This window comes from Bos mutus, chromosome 21 (assembly GCF_027580195.1).
Source record: "Bos mutus isolate GX-2022 chromosome 21, NWIPB_WYAK_1.1, whole genome shotgun sequence".
Lineage (NCBI taxonomy): Eukaryota > Metazoa > Chordata > Mammalia > Artiodactyla > Bovidae > Bos > Bos mutus.
The window spans coordinates 21,712,634-21,732,767 of record NC_091637.1 but is presented as its reverse complement, the minus strand read 5'-3'; the positions used below and the strand labels follow the sequence as shown (position 1 = coordinate 21,732,767).

The 20,134-nt window shown below is 49.6% G+C and overlaps 1 protein-coding gene across 1 annotated transcript in view; it reads left to right on the top strand.

Annotated features, from left to right (window-relative positions):
* Nucleotides 1-591: 591 nt before the first annotated feature.
* The window catches only part of AP3B2 (adaptor related protein complex 3 subunit beta 2), a 36,841-nt gene continuing 17,298 nt past the window's right edge, over nt 592-20,134 (top strand). Inside the window, exons 1-11 of the mRNA XM_005887136.2 lie at nt 592-895; nt 10,155-10,230; nt 10,371-10,445; nt 10,729-10,824; nt 17,568-17,728; nt 17,974-18,040; nt 18,140-18,322; nt 18,449-18,732; nt 19,003-19,057; nt 19,398-19,469; nt 19,746-19,808. Of these exons, the coding sequence (XP_005887198.1) occupies nt 783-895; nt 10,155-10,230; nt 10,371-10,445; nt 10,729-10,824; nt 17,568-17,728; nt 17,974-18,040; nt 18,140-18,322; nt 18,449-18,732; nt 19,003-19,057; nt 19,398-19,469; nt 19,746-19,808 (1,245 nt within the window). The 5' untranslated portion in view covers nt 592-782. The remainder of the gene's footprint in view (nt 896-10,154; nt 10,231-10,370; nt 10,446-10,728; nt 10,825-17,567; nt 17,729-17,973; nt 18,041-18,139; nt 18,323-18,448; nt 18,733-19,002; nt 19,058-19,397; nt 19,470-19,745; nt 19,809-20,134) is intronic.

Here is a 20,134-nt window from a genome sequence, read left to right as displayed (position 1 = left end):
TTCTTTCCTAGGTTTCCGTGGATGTGGACTTGACCGTGGACTAGCTGTGACCTCAGGCACTCCTAGTGGGCAAGGGGCTTCAGAAATGATCATTAAACTATTTTCCAAAGCCAATTCGAGGTTCACCATTCCCTCTATTCAGTCCCCATCTCTCTACATCTGCAACCTCGGCGCTCTTGAACCAACCTTCCTTAAATTCCATCATCTCTAGGAAGCTGTCGTGCACAACTTTCTTTTACCCGCCCCTCACCCAAGACCCAGCCTTTCTTTCCACAGCGTGGGTGAGAATCCGCGTAGTATCTGGGATGAGTGAAGCTCCTAGAGACCGTCCCACCGAGACCGGGTGGTCAGGGATGAGTAATGGCGTTCTGCATCTCCAGACGGCTGTCCCAACATCAGTCCAGCAACTCCACCCCACCTCCCCACCCCTAGACCTGGAGGTGCATGATTACTTTCAAGGGCTGGCACCTTCCGTACTGGGGTGGGTGGAGGGATTTCCGAGGTATTGGGGCGGGGCCAGGCTTTGCGGCACCGCCCCTCCTGCTCCCTCCGCGGACACGCCCTCCGCTTCGCGGGAACCGGTGCCTTTAAGAACTACAACGCTCTCTGTCCTGATTGATAAATCCGCGCGCTGCTGCCTCCGCCGCCGCAGATTGCGGCCTCTGCGGAGCCCGGGCAGCGCCGCCGATCTCGCCTGCCCGGCCTGCGCGCTCTTACTCGGTCCCTGCCGCATCCCGGCGGCGCCGCGTCCTCCCTAGCGAAGCCCGCTGCCCTGCCGCCCTATGTCGGCCGCCCCGGCCTACAACGAAGACAAAGGCGGCTCTGCCGGCCCCGGGGAGCCCGAGTATGGCCACGACCCGGCGAGCGGCGGCATTTTCTCCTCCGACTACAAGCGGTGAGGGAGCCGGGCGAGAGGGGGGCTGGGCCCGGCCGGGCCTGGGAACACGCGCTGCGGTACCATGGACAGCGCCCAGGCCGGTCCGCGGCGGCCCAGGTGGCGCGGACCGGAATCCTGCACGGCACCCTCCGGCCGTGGACACAGACCCTCGCGACCCCTGTCCCCCCTTCGCCCCCCGCCCCGCGAGGGGCCGGCCTGGGACCTGTGAGGGTGGGGGTGGAGACTGGTGGGGGATGGGCCGGCCAGCTCTGTTTTTGAAAGACCAATCCTCCCGGCCCAAGTGTTTCTCCTATTCGTGGACTTGGATTACAGGGTCTCTGCCTTTTTTCGCTTGTGGCGAATTGACTCCAAAAGAACGCGGGGAAGGGGTCAGATCTTCGAGCTTGAGCCTGGAGGCCTGTCCAGGAAGGCCCGCCCTGGAATAGAGAGACTCAGAACCTCCCAGGCCTAGCCGCTCCTACAAATGCATTTCCCCTTATTCTGGTCCCCCGTCCTCATCCCCATCTCTGGGGAGCGTCTGGAGCTCCCACTCCTGCTCCCCACGTTGCCCCTATAATTCAACCCTACCTTAACTTCCTCCCCTTCCCTTCCACCTTTGGCTCATTCCATCCTTCATTTGTTTATTCGTAAATTCTGAAACAAGCGTTATTAAGGGCCTGCTGTGTCAAGTCTCGTTCTAGTCAGCGTGGATGCCCCCGTGAACATGACACAGTCTTCTCCGCAAGCCCGTCTAGAGAGGGGCACAGGGAAGAGCCTGTGAGTGACAGTGCAGTGTGGTGGGGCTCTCAGAGGGGTGAGAGGAGCCGGTCCCTGGGCCTGGAGAGAAGGGAGTAGGGGAGAGCCAAGGATGTTTCAGGCAGAACAAAGAGCTTTAGGCAAGGTGTGGAGGTAAAGGAGAGCCAGATCACAGGTTTTGTATGTGCTAATACGGTGTGGCCAGAATCTCTGTCCAAGCCACGGGAATGGCCAGAACTGAAGGTAAAGAGATGCCAAGGTGGAGGGAGGGGGGTGCAGGGCCACTGAAGGTTTCTAAGCAGGCAGTAGCAGATTTGTATTTTAGAAGGGTCCCAGGCTGGATTGTGGAGAAGAGATCTGAGGTGTGCCGGATTCAGCAGAAGACAGGTGAAGGGGTGTTGAAGTTGGATGGGTGGGCATGATGGTGGCCTAGGCTATGGGTGATGCCCAGGACTTGGGGGGGCTCTTGAGATGGTAGAAGCCACAGACTTGATTACCTGGGGGACAGGTAGTAGGAAGGGGCTGAGAGAAGATGAGGATAATCTCAGGTTACCAGTTCTTGTAGTAGATAGATGGTGATGCCAGACAGGGTAATTGGAAATAAAGATATTACAAGCAAATTTGTGGAAAATAATGTTGAGCCTGGCTTTTGAGATGGTGAGATTGTAAACTCTGAGGTAGAGTTTAGTAGGTAGCTGGATGTTAGGATTTGGATTCCAAGAGATTATTAGTACACACACACACACACACACACACACACACGTGCGTGTCCATCCATCAAAGCCACAGAAGGAAGTGAAGATAGCCAGATAACCTAAGGAGCATTTATAAAATGAATTCAGACAAAGCACAGGTAAGAACCCTGAAGACATAGAATAAGAGTGACCAGAGAGCAGGGGGAAAGTGTTTCAGAATAACTGAGAATAAGTAAGCCAAAGGCAGGAGGAATAAAATGTTGTTTCAAGAAGGAAGCCGTCAGCAGTGTCAATGCCCTCTGAGGTCAATTCAAACAAGGAAAGAAATCGTGTCCACTGGTTTGACAAACAGCAGGTCTACCCCTTCCTGCTCCACTCCCCACCTCCGGCCCTGAGAGACTAGTTCTGGCAAAGTCAAAAGAGGAGGGGCTAGGTTCATTTTCTCCAGCATTCTTTGATGAACAATTTTAAACATACAGAAAATTTGAGTGAATAATACAATGAATATATGTATACCCTCCACCTAGATTCAATTCAGTCGTTGTTGCCATTCTGTGGTATTTGCTTTATCTAACCATCTATCTATAAATATTTTGGCTGACCCATTTAAGTTGTAGACATCATGGCCACTGAGCCCTAAATTCTAATCAGCATCTGAAGCCAGATTAAAAGTGAATAGGAGAGTGAAGAGGAGGTAAATGAATAAAACACGGTGAATGGGAATTTTGCTTTCGAGAAGTATGACTATAGGGACTTCCTTGGTGGTCCAATGATTAAGAATCTGCCTTGCAATGCAGGGGATGCAGGTTCGATCCCCGGTCTGGGAACTAAGATTCCACTTACTGCAAGGCAACTAAGCCCATGAACCACAACTAGAGAGCCTGTGCACTGCAACTAAGATCAGCCAAATGAATGAACAAATATATATTTTTTATAAAGGGGAAAGGGAAAGAGTTGCCAGAGGAGAACGTCAGTTCAAGAATGTCTGTTTATTTTTGTTGTTATTTTTATTTGTCTATTATTAGTCTGGGAGAGCCCAGAGCAAGTTTAACTGCCTTTGGGAAGGAGCCAGTAGTGTGGAAGAGGCTGGAAGGAATTGAAGGAGGCATTGATCCCTGACTGATGGGAGGGAGGCTTCCAGAGCCGGGTGGGAGAACTGGCCTGGCCTCAAGGAGGACCAACTCTGCCCAGAGGGAAGAGGAAGGGAAAGAGTAGATGGAGATGTTTGAGAGCTGTGGGGATTTTGATCTAAAGCCTTTATTTTCTTTGAGAGACAAGTAGTGAAGCTGCTAGGGCAAGGATGGTGGGAATCTGAGGAGCACCAAACACAGCAAACAAAGCCAACCACTCCTGGCGGGGTAGCGGTCCTGGGGACAAGAGGGCCAAGGATGTAATTGAAGAGCAGTTGAAGGCGTGCACGTGAGGGGCCTCAGCTAGGCATGGAGGAAGTAGAGATAAGAGAATGCCGATAGGAAGGAAAACATCAAGGACTTGGCCATGGAAAGACAGGTGAGGATCAAGACGGTGGGGGTCAGAGTGGGAAGGGGGTGAACACGATTGTTGAGGAGGAGGAGTTTTGAGGGGGCAGAGGTTCAGTTGTGGCCTGAGGGGGAAGTGAGAGATGCCTCACCTGTGTCTGGATCCGCTCTCCTGCCTGCCAGTCCCCTGCCTGCAGACCGGGACTTGGCTCTGTCCCTAGTCCCTGCCCTCCTCCACCACGTGAGTCCTTGTCTCTGAGCAGCAAAGAGGAAACCAGAGCCTCCCTCCTGCCAGTGTCCAGTTTCTGAGTTTCGGGCGGGCCCTCTGGTGACTGGGACAGGCACCCCCAGCTCCCCGGTCAGCTCAGTCTCATTTCGAAGCAGGATCTGGTGCCCTGATGCAGCGATTCCTGCAGCTCCCAGGGGCACCAGTGAGGCCAGGGGCCAGAGAGGCCGATCAGGAGGCTGCCAGCCCTGTGCTGGCCCCCGAAGGTGGGCCCCCACCCTGGTACCAGGCCCTGCAGCCGGAGGAGCTTCGGTGGCTGCAAGCCCCAGAAGAAGACACGACCCCAGAAGAATCCCTGGGAGGACCTTGCCCAGAGCCTGGCCAGGGCCAGAGCCAGAGCCAGCCATTACGGTACAGAGGAGCCCTCAGAGACTCTCCCCCAGGCAGATAGGAAGGCCAGGGATGGGAAGCTATCTCTTCCAGCAGGAACCATTTAAGTCCCACCTCTTTAGCAGGAGGACTGGACTGGCATTTAGTGTCCAGGAGGGGGGCGGGCGTGGGGGATGTTATGGGGACTGAGAGTTTAAGTGGGGGGAAATGAGCCTAACTCCTAACTCCCTGGTAGCTCTGAGGAGAGGAGGACAGTAAAATATTTGAGGATGGAATAAAACATCTGACCTTTTCCTCTCCCCAGGTCCTGGCTAGGTGAGGGTTCCTGATGAGGTTTGGAGACAGGATAAGAACAGGATAGTTTGACCAGCATCTCCCATCTAGTGGAGAAGGCAATGGCACCCCACTCCAGTACTCTTGCCTGGAAAATCCCATGGATGGAGGAGCCTGGTAGGCTGCAGTCCATGGGGTTGCTGAGTCGGACACGATTGAGCGACTTCACTTTCATTTTTCACTTTCATGCATTGGAGAAGGAAATGGCAACCCACTCCAGTGTTCTTGCCTGGAGAATCCCAGGGACGGGGGAGCCTGGTGGGCTGCCGTCTCGGGGGTTGCACAGAGTCGGAGACGACTGAAGCAACTTAGCAGCAGCAGCTCCCATCTAGTGGGTTGGAACTTGGATGGTGAGGGGAGGGGGGGTGTTTATCACATGAAGTGAGTGTATCCGGCCTCAAATGCCAGGTTTTACCTTCCTCCCACCCCACCGGCTGGCCCCAGTCACCCACAGAGTCCCTTAGGTCAGGCCAGGGCTCGGGTCACAGTGAGAGCCTTGTAAAGGGATCTGACTCCAGGAGATGAATGTTTCATGGCCTTGGAGTGTTGCTATGTATCTCTCCCTTCCTCTCCATCTTGGGAATGTCGGCTGGTGGGAGCGAAAGTGAGGGACCCAGGGTGGTCAGACCTCAGGTGGGGGCTGCCGTCTGCTAGTGGGCAGCTGACAGTCTTGCCTGTGCTCTGTCCCCACAGCCCCTCTCTTCCCTTGATTCCCCTCTCCTAGGGTCCTGGACCCTCCCAGGAGCCTGGAAGGTGGGTACTAGGCTGGGAGGGCAGGATCTGTGTGGGTGCCCAGCACCACCCTGGGTGTGGGCACTTGATATGGGCTTGTGGCATCTGTAGGGGCGGTGAGGATACCTGGGTGTGAGGAAACCTGCTGCAGAGAATTCCTGAAGTTAAAGGACCCCAGAGTCAGCTCCAACTGGTGCCTGTCTGACCCCTAAGGAGGTCAGAGGATCTGTGAGGCTGGATATATGTGATCTTAGAAGCCTAAATTTATCATCAGGAATCACACTTAGGAGTCCACAGGCCATTTGGCGAATGGGGTTGGAGTGACGCAGTTTTGTCAAAAAGCTGTATGTGTGCGTGATGTGGGTGGTGTGTGTGTCTGTGGAGGGCCATGTGTGGGTGTGCATGTCTAGATGAGGGTGTGGGGAGGTAGAGAGGGCTTGTGGTGGATGTATGTCTGTGGGTGTCTGTAGGCGTTTGCAGGTGAGGCATGTGAGTCCACAGGCGTGTGGGTTTATGTGCTGAGCGTTTCTGTGGGAAGTGTATGTGTGGTATATGTGTCTTCGTATGTTTCTTGGGGATTATGGGTGTGTCTGCAGGGGGTTTGTTGAGTGTGTGTGGGTTTATGTAAGAACTGTATATATCTGAGGGATGTAAGTGTGTCTTTGGGGGTATGAGTATGTCTCTGGGGTGTAGGTGTGTCTGTGGGGATAGATGTGAGCGTATATTGGTGGTACCAGTGTTTGTTTGATGGGGCATTGGGGTGATGGGGATCTGCGGGGGCGAGCTGACTGTGTGGAGGTGTGTACAGAGGATCCTGGGGTGCGTGAGGTGCATTTGTGTATTGGGGAAGGTGGTGCCCAGCTCTGTCATTCTCCCCACACCCTCCATGCTGCCCAGGCCCGGCCAAATGGTCTGAACCTCTGTCTACACCCATCTGTCCTGAGTTCAACATGCCTAGGACTTGACCACCTGGTTTGTATTTGGGAGAGGGACAAGGTGGTTGTCTTCTGACCCTCACTTGGCCATAGGCAGTAGAAAATGTCCCCTGGTTTGGGGGGACATCTTCCTGAATGGGAGATGCTCGTTCTGTTTTTTTTTTTAACTGAAGTATAGTTGATTTACAATGTTGTATTAGTTTCTGCTGTATAGCAAAATGATTTAGAGATATATACACACACAAACACACATACATATATTTTTTTTTTCGTTTTCCATTCCATTATGGTTGATTATAGGATATTGAATCTAGTTCCCTGTGCTATACAGTAGGGCCTTGTTGTTTATCTGTTTATATATAGTAGTCTGTATCTGCTAATCCCAAACTCCTAATTTACCCCTCCTCCACCCGCTTTCCCCACTGGTAACCGTAAATCTGTTCTCTCTGTGTCTGTGAGTCTGTTTCTGTTTCATAGATAAGTTCATTTGTGTCATAGTTTAAGTTCCACATATAAATGGTATCACATGGTATTTCTCTGACTTACTTCACTTAGTGTGATAACCTCTGGGTTCACCCATGTTACTGCAAATGGCATTATTTCGTTCTTTTTATGGCTGAGTGGTATTCCTGAATGGAGATGTTCTAGATCAATATGTGTGGGGCTGGACATCTCCAACCCTCATCCAACAGCTAGCAGGTCCTCTGTGTTCTGGAAATCATCATCTTTCTACTTTGCTTCCCATCAGAAATGTCTTCACGAGAGACACTTGTAAAATCCTGGGAACATCAGTTTCTTAGCACTCCTCCTGTCTTTTCTGATTTTATCTGTTAAGCACGCGCACATTTCTGCAAAACGCAGCCCTGTGACTTGGTGTCTGGTACGTCAGGTTCTTCCCTTGCTCTCAGCATTTATCACTTACTCATGTCTCAGCATCAGCCCTAGTCACACTTGCCTCTTTATGACTGCTAGCATGCTCTTCCCTCTCCTAAAATGGCTGCGTCTATTTTCTGATTTTCTATTGCTTCTCGGTGTTTCACTTCCATGACTGACTTTGCACACACTGCTTTTTAATTCCTGCCGTTGGTAATACCTCTGCTGGCAGGGTTCTCCTGCCTGGGTCAAAGCTGTGGTTTATCTGAGTATCATCTGGGGGGTCAGAGCATATACAGGTCTCCATTCACAGCTGCTCATCACATTTTGGAACTGCCTGGACAGTATGAGAGCATCTGTGGTCCCGTAGCTCTGTTAGCTGTGTAGAGACACATTTTTCCATGAGCTGATTACATGTTTCTCTGCTTGCTTCTTTGGCCTTCAGCTGCTGGGCCTCTGAGTATGCTTAGGCAGGTTGTTCACTGCTCAAGGGCACATGGCCAAGGAATGCCAGACCACGCTCCACTCACCAACTGGGGAGCAGCAGTTCAGGGCTGTGTCTACCTGGAGGGGCAAGGGGATGGCAGGTGGGCAGCCCTGACAGTGAATCCTGAATATAGACCCTAAGCTTATATCAGTGCTTTATTTTTAATATTAAACTTCTATTCACCATATCCCAAATATTTTCCTTTCTGTTGCTATTGTGGGCTGAATTGTGTTCTCATATGTTGAAGCCCTAACCCCCAGTACCTCAGAATGTGACTGTGTCTGGAGACAGTCTTTTAAGAGGTGATTAAGTGAAAAGGAGGTCATTTGGGTGGGTCCTAATCCAAGACGATTCACTTGTTATGAGAAGAGGAAACACAAAGCGAAGACCATGTAAAGATAAGGGAAGACAGTCATCTGCAAGTCAAGAAGACAGGCCTCAGATGAAACCAGCCCTGCTGACACCTTGATCTCAGCCTTCTAGCCTCCTGAATTGCAAGAAAATACATTGAGGTGGTTAAGCCACCCAGTCACTCTGTGGTACTGTTACAGCAGCCCTAGTGAACAAATACAGTTTTGCCTTGTTTTTTTTTCTTAAATTTATACACAAGAGTTGAAAAAAAAAAAACCTAGCATCTTATTACTGATAATTTTATGACCTTGAAAATTAAAATTTCTCCCTCTTCCATACATTAAAATAATTTTTTAAAATGATTCATCTACTTTCGTCTGTGGTGGGGTCTTTGTTGCAGCACGCAGGCTTTCTCTGGGTGTGACGAGTGGGGGGCTATTTTTCATTGTCGTGTGCAGGCTTCTTACTGTGGCTTCACTTGTGGAGCATAGGCTCTGGACTCACAGGCTTCCATAGGTGCAGCTCACGGGCTCTAGAGTGCGGGCTCAGTAGTTCTGGCACATGAGCTTAGCTGCTCTGAGGCATGTGGGGTCTTCCTAGACCAGGGATCAAACCCATGTCCTTTGCACTGCAAAGTGGATTCTTAACCACTGGACCACCAGGGAAACCCAACATAATTTAACTATTAAACAAATGTGGGATTTATTTTGGTGTGAAATACATGTACAAGTTAAATTCTTTGCTAAATAGCAGTTGTCCCAACAGCATTTGTTTAAGGGGAGGCAAAAGTTTCTTTCTCCAATTGGTGTTAATTGTTCCTAATGTATCAACTTAGATCCATTTGTGAAATTTTTAATCTGGCACCACACAGCTTTTATCATGGTCATTTGTTTTGTGTTTTGAATTCCGGTTAGGTGAATTGTCTGTCATTGTTCCGTTTTTCTCATTTCCATCCCCCTTTGCCCCCAAATTCTCTGGAGTTCTTACCTATTGATTTTTGTTTCTGGGTGAATTTTGCAGTCACTTCAGGAAGTCTGACCAAAGGTCTCCCTTGAAATTTCAATGGCCACTGCATGACATTTAGATACTGGCTTGGAGACTAACATTATTCCCCTCCACCAAGTGCAAGGGGTTATTTATTTACATCATCATTTACCCGGGACTTCCCTGGCAGTCCAGTAGTTAAGACTTAGCCTGCCAATGCAGGGAGTATGGATTTGATCCCTGATTGGGGAGCTAAGATTTTACTTGCCTCTCAGCCGAAAACCAAACCTTAAGAGAGAAGCAATATTGCAGATGTTCCTTGGCTTGCAGATGAGTCACTCCAGTTCTCTGTATTCACAGTATTCTCCCTGCATCTCTGTCTTCATAGGGCCGCCTTCTTAAAGCACACCAGATGTATTGAGTTAGAGACCCATCCTCCTCCAGTATTCAGTTCAGTTCAGTCGCTCAGTCGTGTCTGACTCTTTACAACCCCATGAATCACAGCACGCCAGGCCTCCCTGTCCATCACCAACTCCCGGAGTTCACTCAGACTCACGTCCATTGAGTCAGTGATGCCATCCAGCCATCTCATCCTCTGTCATCCCCTTCTCCTCCTGCCCCCAATCCCTCCCAGCATCAGAGTCTTTTCCAATGAGTCAACTCTTCGCATGAGGTGGCCAAAGTACTGGAGTTTCAGCTTTAGCATCATTCCTTCCAAAGAAATCCCAGGGCTGATCTCCTTCAGAATGGGCCTCCAGTATTACCTCATCGTAATTACAGATGAAACAATTCTGTTTCCAAATAAGATTACATTCTGGGTACATTCTTTTTTGAGGGGATCACAGCTCAGCCCCGTAACATTGACTGACCCACATGCTTCTCCCCACCCCAAGTCCCCTGATCTGTATTTTACCACCTTCCCTTGTGGTTGAGTCCTGCCTTCCCTGCCCAGGTCGCTTCTTTCTGTCTGAATCCTACTGATTGATAGCCCCGTCCCCACCGTTGTGCCCTCAGCTGACCTTTTGTGTCCCCACCAGGCACGATGACCTGAAGGCGATGCTGGACACCAACAAGGATTCCCTCAAGCTGGAGGCCATGAAGAGAATTGTGGCGGTGAGGGGGGTCAAAGGGGATCCCTTGGGGGAGGAGCTTGAGGATCCAAGAGCCCTCCTTGGCTGCTTGTGGACCTAACCCCCAGTGAGTGCTGGCATCCTCCCTTCTCGTTCTCCCCCGACCCTGACCCCACCACCTAGATGATTGCCCGGGGAAAGAACGCCTCAGACCTGTTCCCCGCCGTGGTGAAGAATGTGGCCTGTAAGAACATAGAGGTGAGTGCTCCCAGGGAGGGGTCTCCCTTGTCCACCTCCAGGAGTAAACTGGAGCTAGTTGGGGATGAGAAAGGGGACATCCCAGTCCCTGGAGGTCCAATCTGCTCAGAATGTCCCTGGTCCAGGAAAAGACACCTCCCAGATGTCCCTGAACCAGATGTGGATCAGCATGATGGGGCCAGGGTACCCTGGATGCTTTCTCTGTGGAGCACAGCCACCCGGGGTGAGGACATCTCTCAGGGCAGGGGCACCAGTCCCTGCTGAGAAACCCCCTCTTCCCCAGGTGAAGAAGCTCGTCTACGTGTACCTGGTGCGCTACGCTGAGGAGCAGCAAGACCTAGCCCTGCTGTCTATCTCCACCTTCCAGCGTGGCCTGAAGGTCAGAGGTCTCCATTTGCCTCCCTGGGGTCTGGGCCTTGATGGGGCTCTATTGGAGGTGTGGACTTATTCACAACCTCAAAGCTGAGAGTTAGGTTTCATTAGGTGGGTGTTTTTAGGACTTCAAGCCTAGGAGGCAGCATCTAAGTAACTGACAGAACTGCTCCAAGGAGGCAAGGGGAGAAGTCAGGTTATATAGAAGTTTTGCAACAAAGGGCAGGTGGTCTAACATCAAAAAACAGTTGTTAATGAAAGAAAACCAGATAACCCAGGTTAAGGAGTTTGGTGATTTTCTGTGCATGGGAAGATGCAAGAGTCTGGGCTCACTGAAATCATTCCTTTGATATGCACCCCAGCTATCTGGGGCCAGTATCCTGTATTTTCATATCCTGAGTTTCTCCAGGGCTCACCATGGGAAGTGGCTGCAGTCTGATGGCTGCTAGATGGCAGGTGTTCTTTCTTGCTGAGTTCCCTCAGGGATCACCAGCTCACTGTCTATGGTGGCTGCAATTGCTGATGACTGTGACATCCTATGTTTACCAATAGGGCAGGAAATAAATTCCATTTGTCAGAGGAGTGGGCCCAGGGAGAGGTCTGAGTGCAGGGGTTGGGGGGGGTCAGGCTCTGGAGGCCCTTTCCTACCTGCCTAAAGTCAGGCGAGTCAGAGGCGCCTGTGCTAATGGCTGCCTCAACTATGAATCACTTGAGCCCCTGACACTGGCCTTCACCCTACTGATGTAAAGGGATTGAGGCCCACAGCCAGGCAGAAGTCAGCCTTCTTAAGACAGAGTAATGTGTGGGGAGCCTGCTGACCTGGATTCCTCACCTCTGGGTGTCAGAGCCTTGGCACTGGCTGGCTCACCTGGTTTGAGTATCTGCTAGGAACAATGGCTTTGGAACCTTTTCACCTGAAACTGGGTGAGAAGGACAAAAGGGTTTATTGGGAACAAATGAGCTCCATGGAGAGGAAAACGACAAAGCTCACCAAGCTGGAGAGTGGCCTCAGACATGGAGACTGGGTTTGACAGTCTGCAGAGAGAACATAAAGACAAGACCATTCCATTTTCAATAAAGTTAGTATAGCCAATGATTCCTTGAAAGTAGGAACAAGTTGATTATTCTGTTTAGCACCAGAAGAAATAATTGGCTTGTCTTAGATGCCCCAGTGTATGTAAAATATCCACCTTTAAAGACCAAAATCGGGACTTCCCTGCTGGTCCAGTGATTAAGACTCTGCCTTCCCAATGCAGGGGACATGGGTTTGATCCCTGTACTGAAAACCAAGATCCTGCATGGCCTATGGCGTGGCCTCAAAATTTAAAAAAAAAAAAAAAAAAAATATATATATATATATATATGCATATATATATATTTTTTAAGACCTGGATCACTTTTGTGGAAATAAAATGCCCTTTGAGGCAGGTAGAAACTGAATCTGTTACGGGAAGGGACAGTGGGAAGATTCAAGTTCTTTCGTATGCAGTGGAGGCTGACCCCTCACAAACACACACATACATATTTAAACTGAATATTCTCATCTTTTGTATGTTAAATGCATGCATGATAATCTCCACTGGCTGCTTTTGTGGTTTGGATAAGATATCTCTAGGGTAAAGAAGTCAGCATCACTGTCTTTCTAGTCTTTGTCCAATCAGACTCTCCAGCTCTGATAACAGCCATTAACTCCTCTAGTCTTTCCAGACACTTAGTTCTAATTCCTGTGAGAGGGACACTGAAAGTTCTGGCTTCTTTTCCTGTTTAGCTGATTCTGTAGGTTAGCTGAGCAGACTGAGAGTTGATTGCCCAAACTGGAGGTTCACCCCTGGTTCATTCTGCTCTGGCCAGCAGGAGGTGATGGCAAAGTCTGCTCCTCTGAGGTGGGGCAGAAAGCCTGGGCACTTGCATCTACCATTCTTTCATTCAGCAAATACTTGGGTATCTCTATGCCTCACTCTGTGTCAGGCGTTTTTGTTGTTCGTTTGTTTTAAATTTTTTGGCTGCACCGCAAGGCGTGGGGGATCTTAGTTCCCCCATCAAGGATGGAACCCTGGCCCCCTGCAGTGGAGACAAGGAGTCTTGACCACTGGACCACCAGGGAAGTCCTTGTGCTAGGTTGTTTTTATCAAGTGAAAACCATACGATCTCTCTCGCTTTCAGATTGGTTTAATCAGGATTAAAATCATTTTATAAGAGCCATTCTGAAAATTTTGCACAAATTTTTACATTGACCTGAAGTTGCCACATTCTACCCTATTTAGAAAACCAGAGCTCATTTAGTTCAACTCAGTGCAGTGATTTCTCTAGAATAATAGTCAGCAAACTTCTGCATCCAGCCAGGTGATAGTAGTTTAGGCTGTGCAGACCGTCTAGTCTCAACCGTCAATGACTCAACTTTGCCCTTGTATTTTAACAGTGTGAAAGCAGTGATGAATGAGTGTGCATGACTGGGTTTGAATTCATATTTTAGAAAATATTTGACTGTATCAAGTCTTAGTGGCAGCATATGGGATCTAGTTCCCTGACCAGGGATTGAACCCAGCCCCGCTGCATTGGGAGCTCAGAGTCTTAGCCACTGGACTACCAGGGAAGTCCCTGAATACATTTTTATTTATTAAAAAAGGCAGAAGACACATTTGGTTTGTGGACGGTAGTATGCCAACCTTTGCTCTAGAACATCTCTGACAGGTCATCTCCAGTGGTACAGACCTACTCCTTCATAAGGCAGTTCCATCTTAAGACAACTACCACTGCTTTTCATTTTTGTCTTTATTGAAGTATAGACAATTCACAATGTTAAATTAGTTTCAGGTGTATAATACATTGATTCAACATTTTTGTGGCTAATACTCCATTTAAATGTATTTCAAAATATTAGCCATACTCCCTGTGCTGTACAATATATTCTTTTAGCTTTTTATTTTATACATAGTATTAATACTTTGTACCTTTTAATTCCCTACCCCATCTTGCTTCTCCTCACCACCACCACCCCCACTCATAACAATTAGTTTGTTCTCTATGAGTTTCTGTTCTGTCATACTCATTCGTTTAATGAAAACATACCCAGAATATATACCCAAGAGTGATATTGCTGGATCATATGGAAGTTCTGTTTTAGCTTTCTGAGAAACCTCCACACTGTTCTCCACAGTGGCTGTGCTAATTTACATTCCCACCAAGAGTGTACAGGGTTCCCTTTTTGCCACATCCTCACCAACACTTGTTATTTGTTGTCTTTCTAATGACAGCCATTCTGACAGATGTGAAGTGATTATAACTTTTTAAAAACCATTATATTGTGTTGAAATGTCTATTACCTTAATTTTTTAAAATTTATATCAGATCCACCAAAGGCATAAAGAATAGTATTCGTATGTGTGCATTTATTCTCTTACTACTTATTTATGTGTTCCTAGTACTCTTGCCTGGAAAATCCCATGGACGGAGGAGCCTGGTGGGCTGCTGTCTATGGGGTCGCACAGAGTTGGACATGACTGAGCAACTTCACTTTCACTTTTCACTTTCATGCATTGGAGAAGGCAATGGCACCCCACTCCAGTACTCTTGCCTGGAAAATCCCAGGGACAGAGGAGCCTGGTGGGCTGAAGTCCATGGGGTCACTATGAGTCAGACACGACTGAGCGACTTCACTTTCACTTTCCACTTTCATGCATTGGAGAAGGAAATGGCAACCCACTCCAGTGTTCTTGCCTGGAGAATCCCAGGGATGGGGGAGCCTGGTAGACTGCCGTCTATGGGGTCGCACAGAGTCGGACAAGACTGAAGCGACTTATTGAATTGAATTGAATTGAAATAATGTATAATACTGTTTTATAAACAGCATCATATATGTGTTCCTCTAAAATTCACTTTCTTTTTGTTATTATTACTGTTTAGGGGGCTCTTCTGCACAATAGTACCAATCTTTTCTGTCAGCCCAGACTGAGACTCTGTTTGCTTTGCGGCCGGCTAATGTTGTTGACTCAATTCTGACAAACCTCCAGTTCGCAAGCAGTTAATCCAAGTGTCCCTATATCCTGTCTTTATGCAGTTGGTTCCTTGAATCCTCTGTGAGGATTTCATTATTTAGGTTTAGCACAAGATCTAAGCCAGGGTGGATCTGAATCTTGGTTTTGTCCTCCTGGTTTTATGTCTTCCTCTAAGATGTTAATAAGCTATTCCAACCAGGGCAACAGACTAAATCCCATGTATCATGTTTCCAGGTTGACACTGATCTGCTAGTAAATCTTCCCCAAGTATTGCATTTTACCAAACTGTGGATCCACCTAACTGCAGTCAGCTGGTATTTTCCCATCTTGTTAGAAGGATCTCAACAGCAAAAAAAATTTCTTAACACCTTCTATGTGCAAAAGGCTGTGGTTATCTAGAGATAAAATAGACATGAATTCTGCTCTTAAAATGCTTACGTACTAAATGAAACAAAAGGCCTACATCAAAAATGGCAGTCTAGGAAATGCTATGAGAGACCCCCATGGTGCTTTGCTGATATCAAGATATATAGTATTAATATATGCCAGCCTAATTACCCTACTAAAAAGGAAAGGGGTTTATCTGGGGGGGGTAACTTCCTGTTGAATCCATAATCATTTCCAAATGTTAAAAAAAAAAGAAAATAGGTTTCAGCAGTGGATGTGATATGACTTGACTCTAAGAAAATACAGACTCCTGCTTTTAAAATAAGTGCTTTGAAGAACTTCCCTGGGGGTCCAGTGTTTAAGACTCCGGACTCTCAATGCAGGGGGTCCGAGTTCCGTCCCAATTGAGGGAGATCCCACACGCAGCAACTAAGATCCAGTGCAACCAAATAAACAATAAAGTAAAATCATGACTTCATAAGATATTTTAAAAATAAATGAAGTGCTTTGAAACTACCTTTTCAAAAACCAGTTCTGGAATTTTAGCAAGGAGGACCATCATTTTCACCTGTAATTCTGTGGCTCTCCTCTTTGCCTATTTTAGAAACTCATGGTAGCACCTACTCTTTAGTGTTCCAGGACCTCTTCCTTTGCCCACTGACCTTCAAGATGAACAGTAATTTACATCTGCTGCTGCTCTCATAATCTCACGACTACAGTACACTGTGTCTAAGGCTCTTCTCAGGTGTCTTATTGTTCAGTCGCTCAGTTGTGTCCAACTCTTTGCTATCCCATACACTGTAGCTTGCCAGGCTTCCCTGTCCTTCACCATCTCCCAGAGCTTGCTCAAACTTATGTCCATTGAGTCAGTGATGCCATCCAACCATCTTGTCCTCTGTCGTCCCCTTCTCTTTCTGCTTTCAATCTTTCCCAGCATCAGGGTCTTTTCCTGTGAGTTGGCTCTTCTCATCAGGTGGCCAAAGTATTGGGAGCTTCAGCTTCAGCATCAGCCCTTCCAGTGAATATTCAGGATGATTTCCTTTAGGATTGACTGGTTTGATCTCCTTGCAGTGCAAGGGACTCTCAAGAGTCTTCTACACCACCACAGTTCAAAAGCACCTATTCTTTGGCACTCAGCCTTCTTTATGGTCCAACTCTCACATCCATACATGGCAACTAGAAAAACCATAGCTTTGACTATATGGACCTTTGTCAGTGAAGTAACGTCTCTGCTTTTTAATATGCCATCTAGGTTTGTCATAGCTTTGTCATAAGTTTGTCAAATTTATGTCTAAGTTTGACATAGCTTTTGTCATAGCTTTTCTTCCAAGGAGCAACCGTCTTTTAATTTCATGGCTGCAGTCACCATCTGCAATGATTTTGGAGCCCAAGAAAATAAAGTCTCTCACTGTTTCCATTGTTTCCCAGTCTATTTGCCATGAAGTAATGGGACTTGATGCCATGATCTTAGTTTTTTTAATGTTGAGTTTTAAGCCAGTTTTTTTACTCTCCTCTTTCACCTTCATCAAGAGGCTCTTTAGTTCCTCTTTGCTTTCTGCCATAAGGGCAGTGGCATCTGTGTCTCTGAGGTTATTGATATTTCTCCTGGCACCTCTTGATTCCAGCCTGTGCTTTATCCAGCCCGGCATTTTGCATGATGTACTCTGTATACCAGTTAAATGAGCAGGGTGACAATACACAGCCTGACGTACTCCTTTCAGGTGTCTATAGGATGCAGTAGGCACAAAGAGGAGGGGCTTACACACCTATTCTCTTTTAAACATGTGGAGGAAGGGGAAGAAGAGCAGCTTTTGAGAGTTTGCTGGGGGAGAAGACTGAAAGGGTGAACTTTAAAAAGAATATTTAGTTGTCTGTGCTGGGTCTTAGTTGCAGCATGCAGGATCTAATTCTCCAACCAGGGATCAAACCTGGGCCCCCTGCATTGAGAGCAGAGTCTTCGCCTCTAGACCACCAGGGAAGTCCCTGAAAGGATGAACTCTTGGGAAGGGAGAGCAGGTTGCATTTGCTGGCAGTCTCCTCCACCATAAACACAAAGACACCCTCCTAGTCTGCACACACTCCTAAGAAACAAGGTGCTTCAAGAATTTTAGGCATTCTGAAAGTCTGTCACTCTCCCTGAAAGTGAAGCAGCCCAATGGCACATCCCTCCAGATATCAGATTTCTGTTGCAGGGCCGAGTCAGTGCCCTCAGGCAGAGCTCCCCAGGCACCCGGCACCAGCACCTCATCATCTAGGCTTAAGACAGACAAGGAAACAAGAGTGGGTGGCAACCAGGGACAGTGAGTTCCCCTCCCATCAGGGCGCCCGCTGCCCTCCCATGGCTCTGCCTCTGCCACCTTTGCCCTAGGACCCCAACCAGCTGATTCGAGCCAGTGCCCTCCGCGTCCTGTCTAGCATTCGTGTGCCCATCATCGTGCCCATCATGATGCTGGCCATCAAGGAAGCTGCCTCAGATATGTCTCCCTATGTGCGGAAAACAGCTGCCCATGCCATCCCTAAGCTCTACAGGTATGCCCCAAGCCACTGCCCATCCCTGGCCTCTCCCAGTTTTGAAGGCTGATTTTGTTGTTTGTTGTTTTTAAGTCTTTAGGTGGTTTAAGACAGTTTGGGGAACAGATAGAGAAGGAGGACATTGGAAGCAGTGGCTCACACCTCTTGATCAATAGGGTTGGGGGGAGAAAGGGGAGCACATCTCCAGCGGGTATTGGGAAGGCTGGAGAGGAGGGAGGGGCAAACAACAGTTTCTCCCTCAGTTTGGATTCTGACCAGAAGGACCAGCTGATAGAGGTCATCGAGAAGCTTCTGGCTGACAAGACCACGGTGTGTATATGGACACACAGAGGTGGGTGGTGGAAAGGTGCCAGGCCAACCCCTTCTGTCCTTCCCCTTAATGTGCTCCTGCCTCTGTGGGTTCCCCAGCTGGTGGCGGGCAGTGTGGTGATGGCCTTCGAGGAGGTGTGCCCCGAGCGCATCGACCTGATCCACAAGAACTACCGGAAGCTCTGTAACCTGCTCATCGACGTGGAGGAGTGGGGCCAGGTGGTCATCATCAGCATGCTCACCCGCTATGCCCGCACGCAGTTCCTCAGCCCCACCCAGAACGTGAGTGGCCTGGACCCCCAGGCGCAACCGCGACCCGTGGCCTAGCAGAGTGGGTAGGAGGGCTTCCAGGAGGAGGTGTCCCCTGCCCCACCCGCCTGTTCCCCACCCCTCCCACCCCACCCCCAGGAATCTCTGCTGGAGGAGAACTCTGAGAAAGCCTTCTATGGCTCCGAGGAGGATGAGGCCAAGGGCCCGGGGTCTGAGGAGGCAGCCTCCACGGCGCTGCCCGCCCGGAAGCCCTACGTCATGGACCCTGACCACCGGCTGCTGCTGCGCAACACGAAACCGCTCCTGCAGAGCCGCAGTGCCGCCGTGGTCATGGCCGTGGCGCAGCTTTACTTCCACCTGGCTCCCAAGGCAGAGGTGGGCGTCATCGCCAAGGCCCTCGTGCGCCTGCTGAGGAGCCACAGGTGCGTGCCCGCCCCGCCCACACCCCAACCCGCCCACGGCCCAGCCACGCCTGGAAGGGGGCTGCCTCTCCGCTTCCCCCTACCTAGAGTGCGGCGCCCTCCACCCCAGCCCACCGGCCCCTCTACAATGACGCCAGTCCCACCCTCCTACCACCTTCCCCGACACCCGCCCTCTCCTCCCTCCTCTCGGGCCCACCTCCCTTCCCTGCCCGCGCCTCCTGGCCTGGCCCTGGCCTAGGGACCCGGTTCCTCTGCTGTTCCTCTCCGCAGTGAAGTGCAGTACGTGGTGCTCCAGAACGTGGCCACCATGTCCATCAAGCGCCGGGTGAGCACGTGACCCAGGCCTGCCCTCGCGGTCCGACGGGTGGCTCTGCGGGGCAGGGGCGCTGGGGAACGCAGGATGGGATGATGCCTTGGCAGTGTGGAGCATGGGAGGGGGAGGCCGTAAATGCAGGTGGAGATGCAGGACCCGGACCCCCAGGGTAGAAGCCCTGATGAAGAAAGATAGGGTCGGAGCTGAGGGGGTGGGAAGAGCTGACAGTGGAAGAGAGTGCAGGGGCAAGAAGGACGCTGGGCCCTGGATGGGGGAGGGTCTCGGGGAGGGGCGCTCTGGAGAAGGAGCAGGGCTCTGGTGGCGCTCCCTGGGACCACCTCTCTCGTGCCAGGGTATGTTTGAGCCGTACCTGAAGAGCTTCTACATCAGGTCCACTGACCCCACCCAGATCAAGATTCTGAAGGTGAGTGACGGACAGTCATGCCTGTGGCCTTAATGAAGGATTAAGGAAAGCACAGAGGGACTTCCCTGGTGGTCCAGTGGTTAAGAATCTGCCTTGCAATGCAGGGGACACAGGTTTGAACCCTGGTCAGGAAACTAAGATCCCACATGCCACAGGGCAACTAAGCCTGCTGTGCCACAACTAAAACCTGATGCACCCAAATGAATAAATACTAAAAACAAATGAAAGCACAAAAAGCCCACTGGCACCCCGTGCCCCTTTTCTGCCTCCTTGCAGCTGGAAGTGTTAACTAACCTCGCCAATGAGACCAACATTCCTACTGTCCTCCGGGAATTCCAGGTACTGGCTAGGGACCAGCTTGTAGCCAGAGAGGCCCATGAGAGTTGCCCTGTAGCTCCTTATGCTCAATGAGAATCATCTTGGTGGATTAAATCTTCTCTTTAGAACCCAAAATGGAGAAACTGTTATTTCATGTCCCTTCCCAATGCCGTCTGCAGGCTTTGGGTCAGGGAGTCACCGGGTAATGGATGAGGGTGTCATTCCTTTCCCCAAAGTTTAGTCTCTGGCATGATTGGTCACTGAATGAGGGGTAACAGCTTTCCAGAAGGTCACCCTCAAGTCTGCAGAGTCACTGCCGAGTCAAGTCTGAGGGATCACCACCTTCT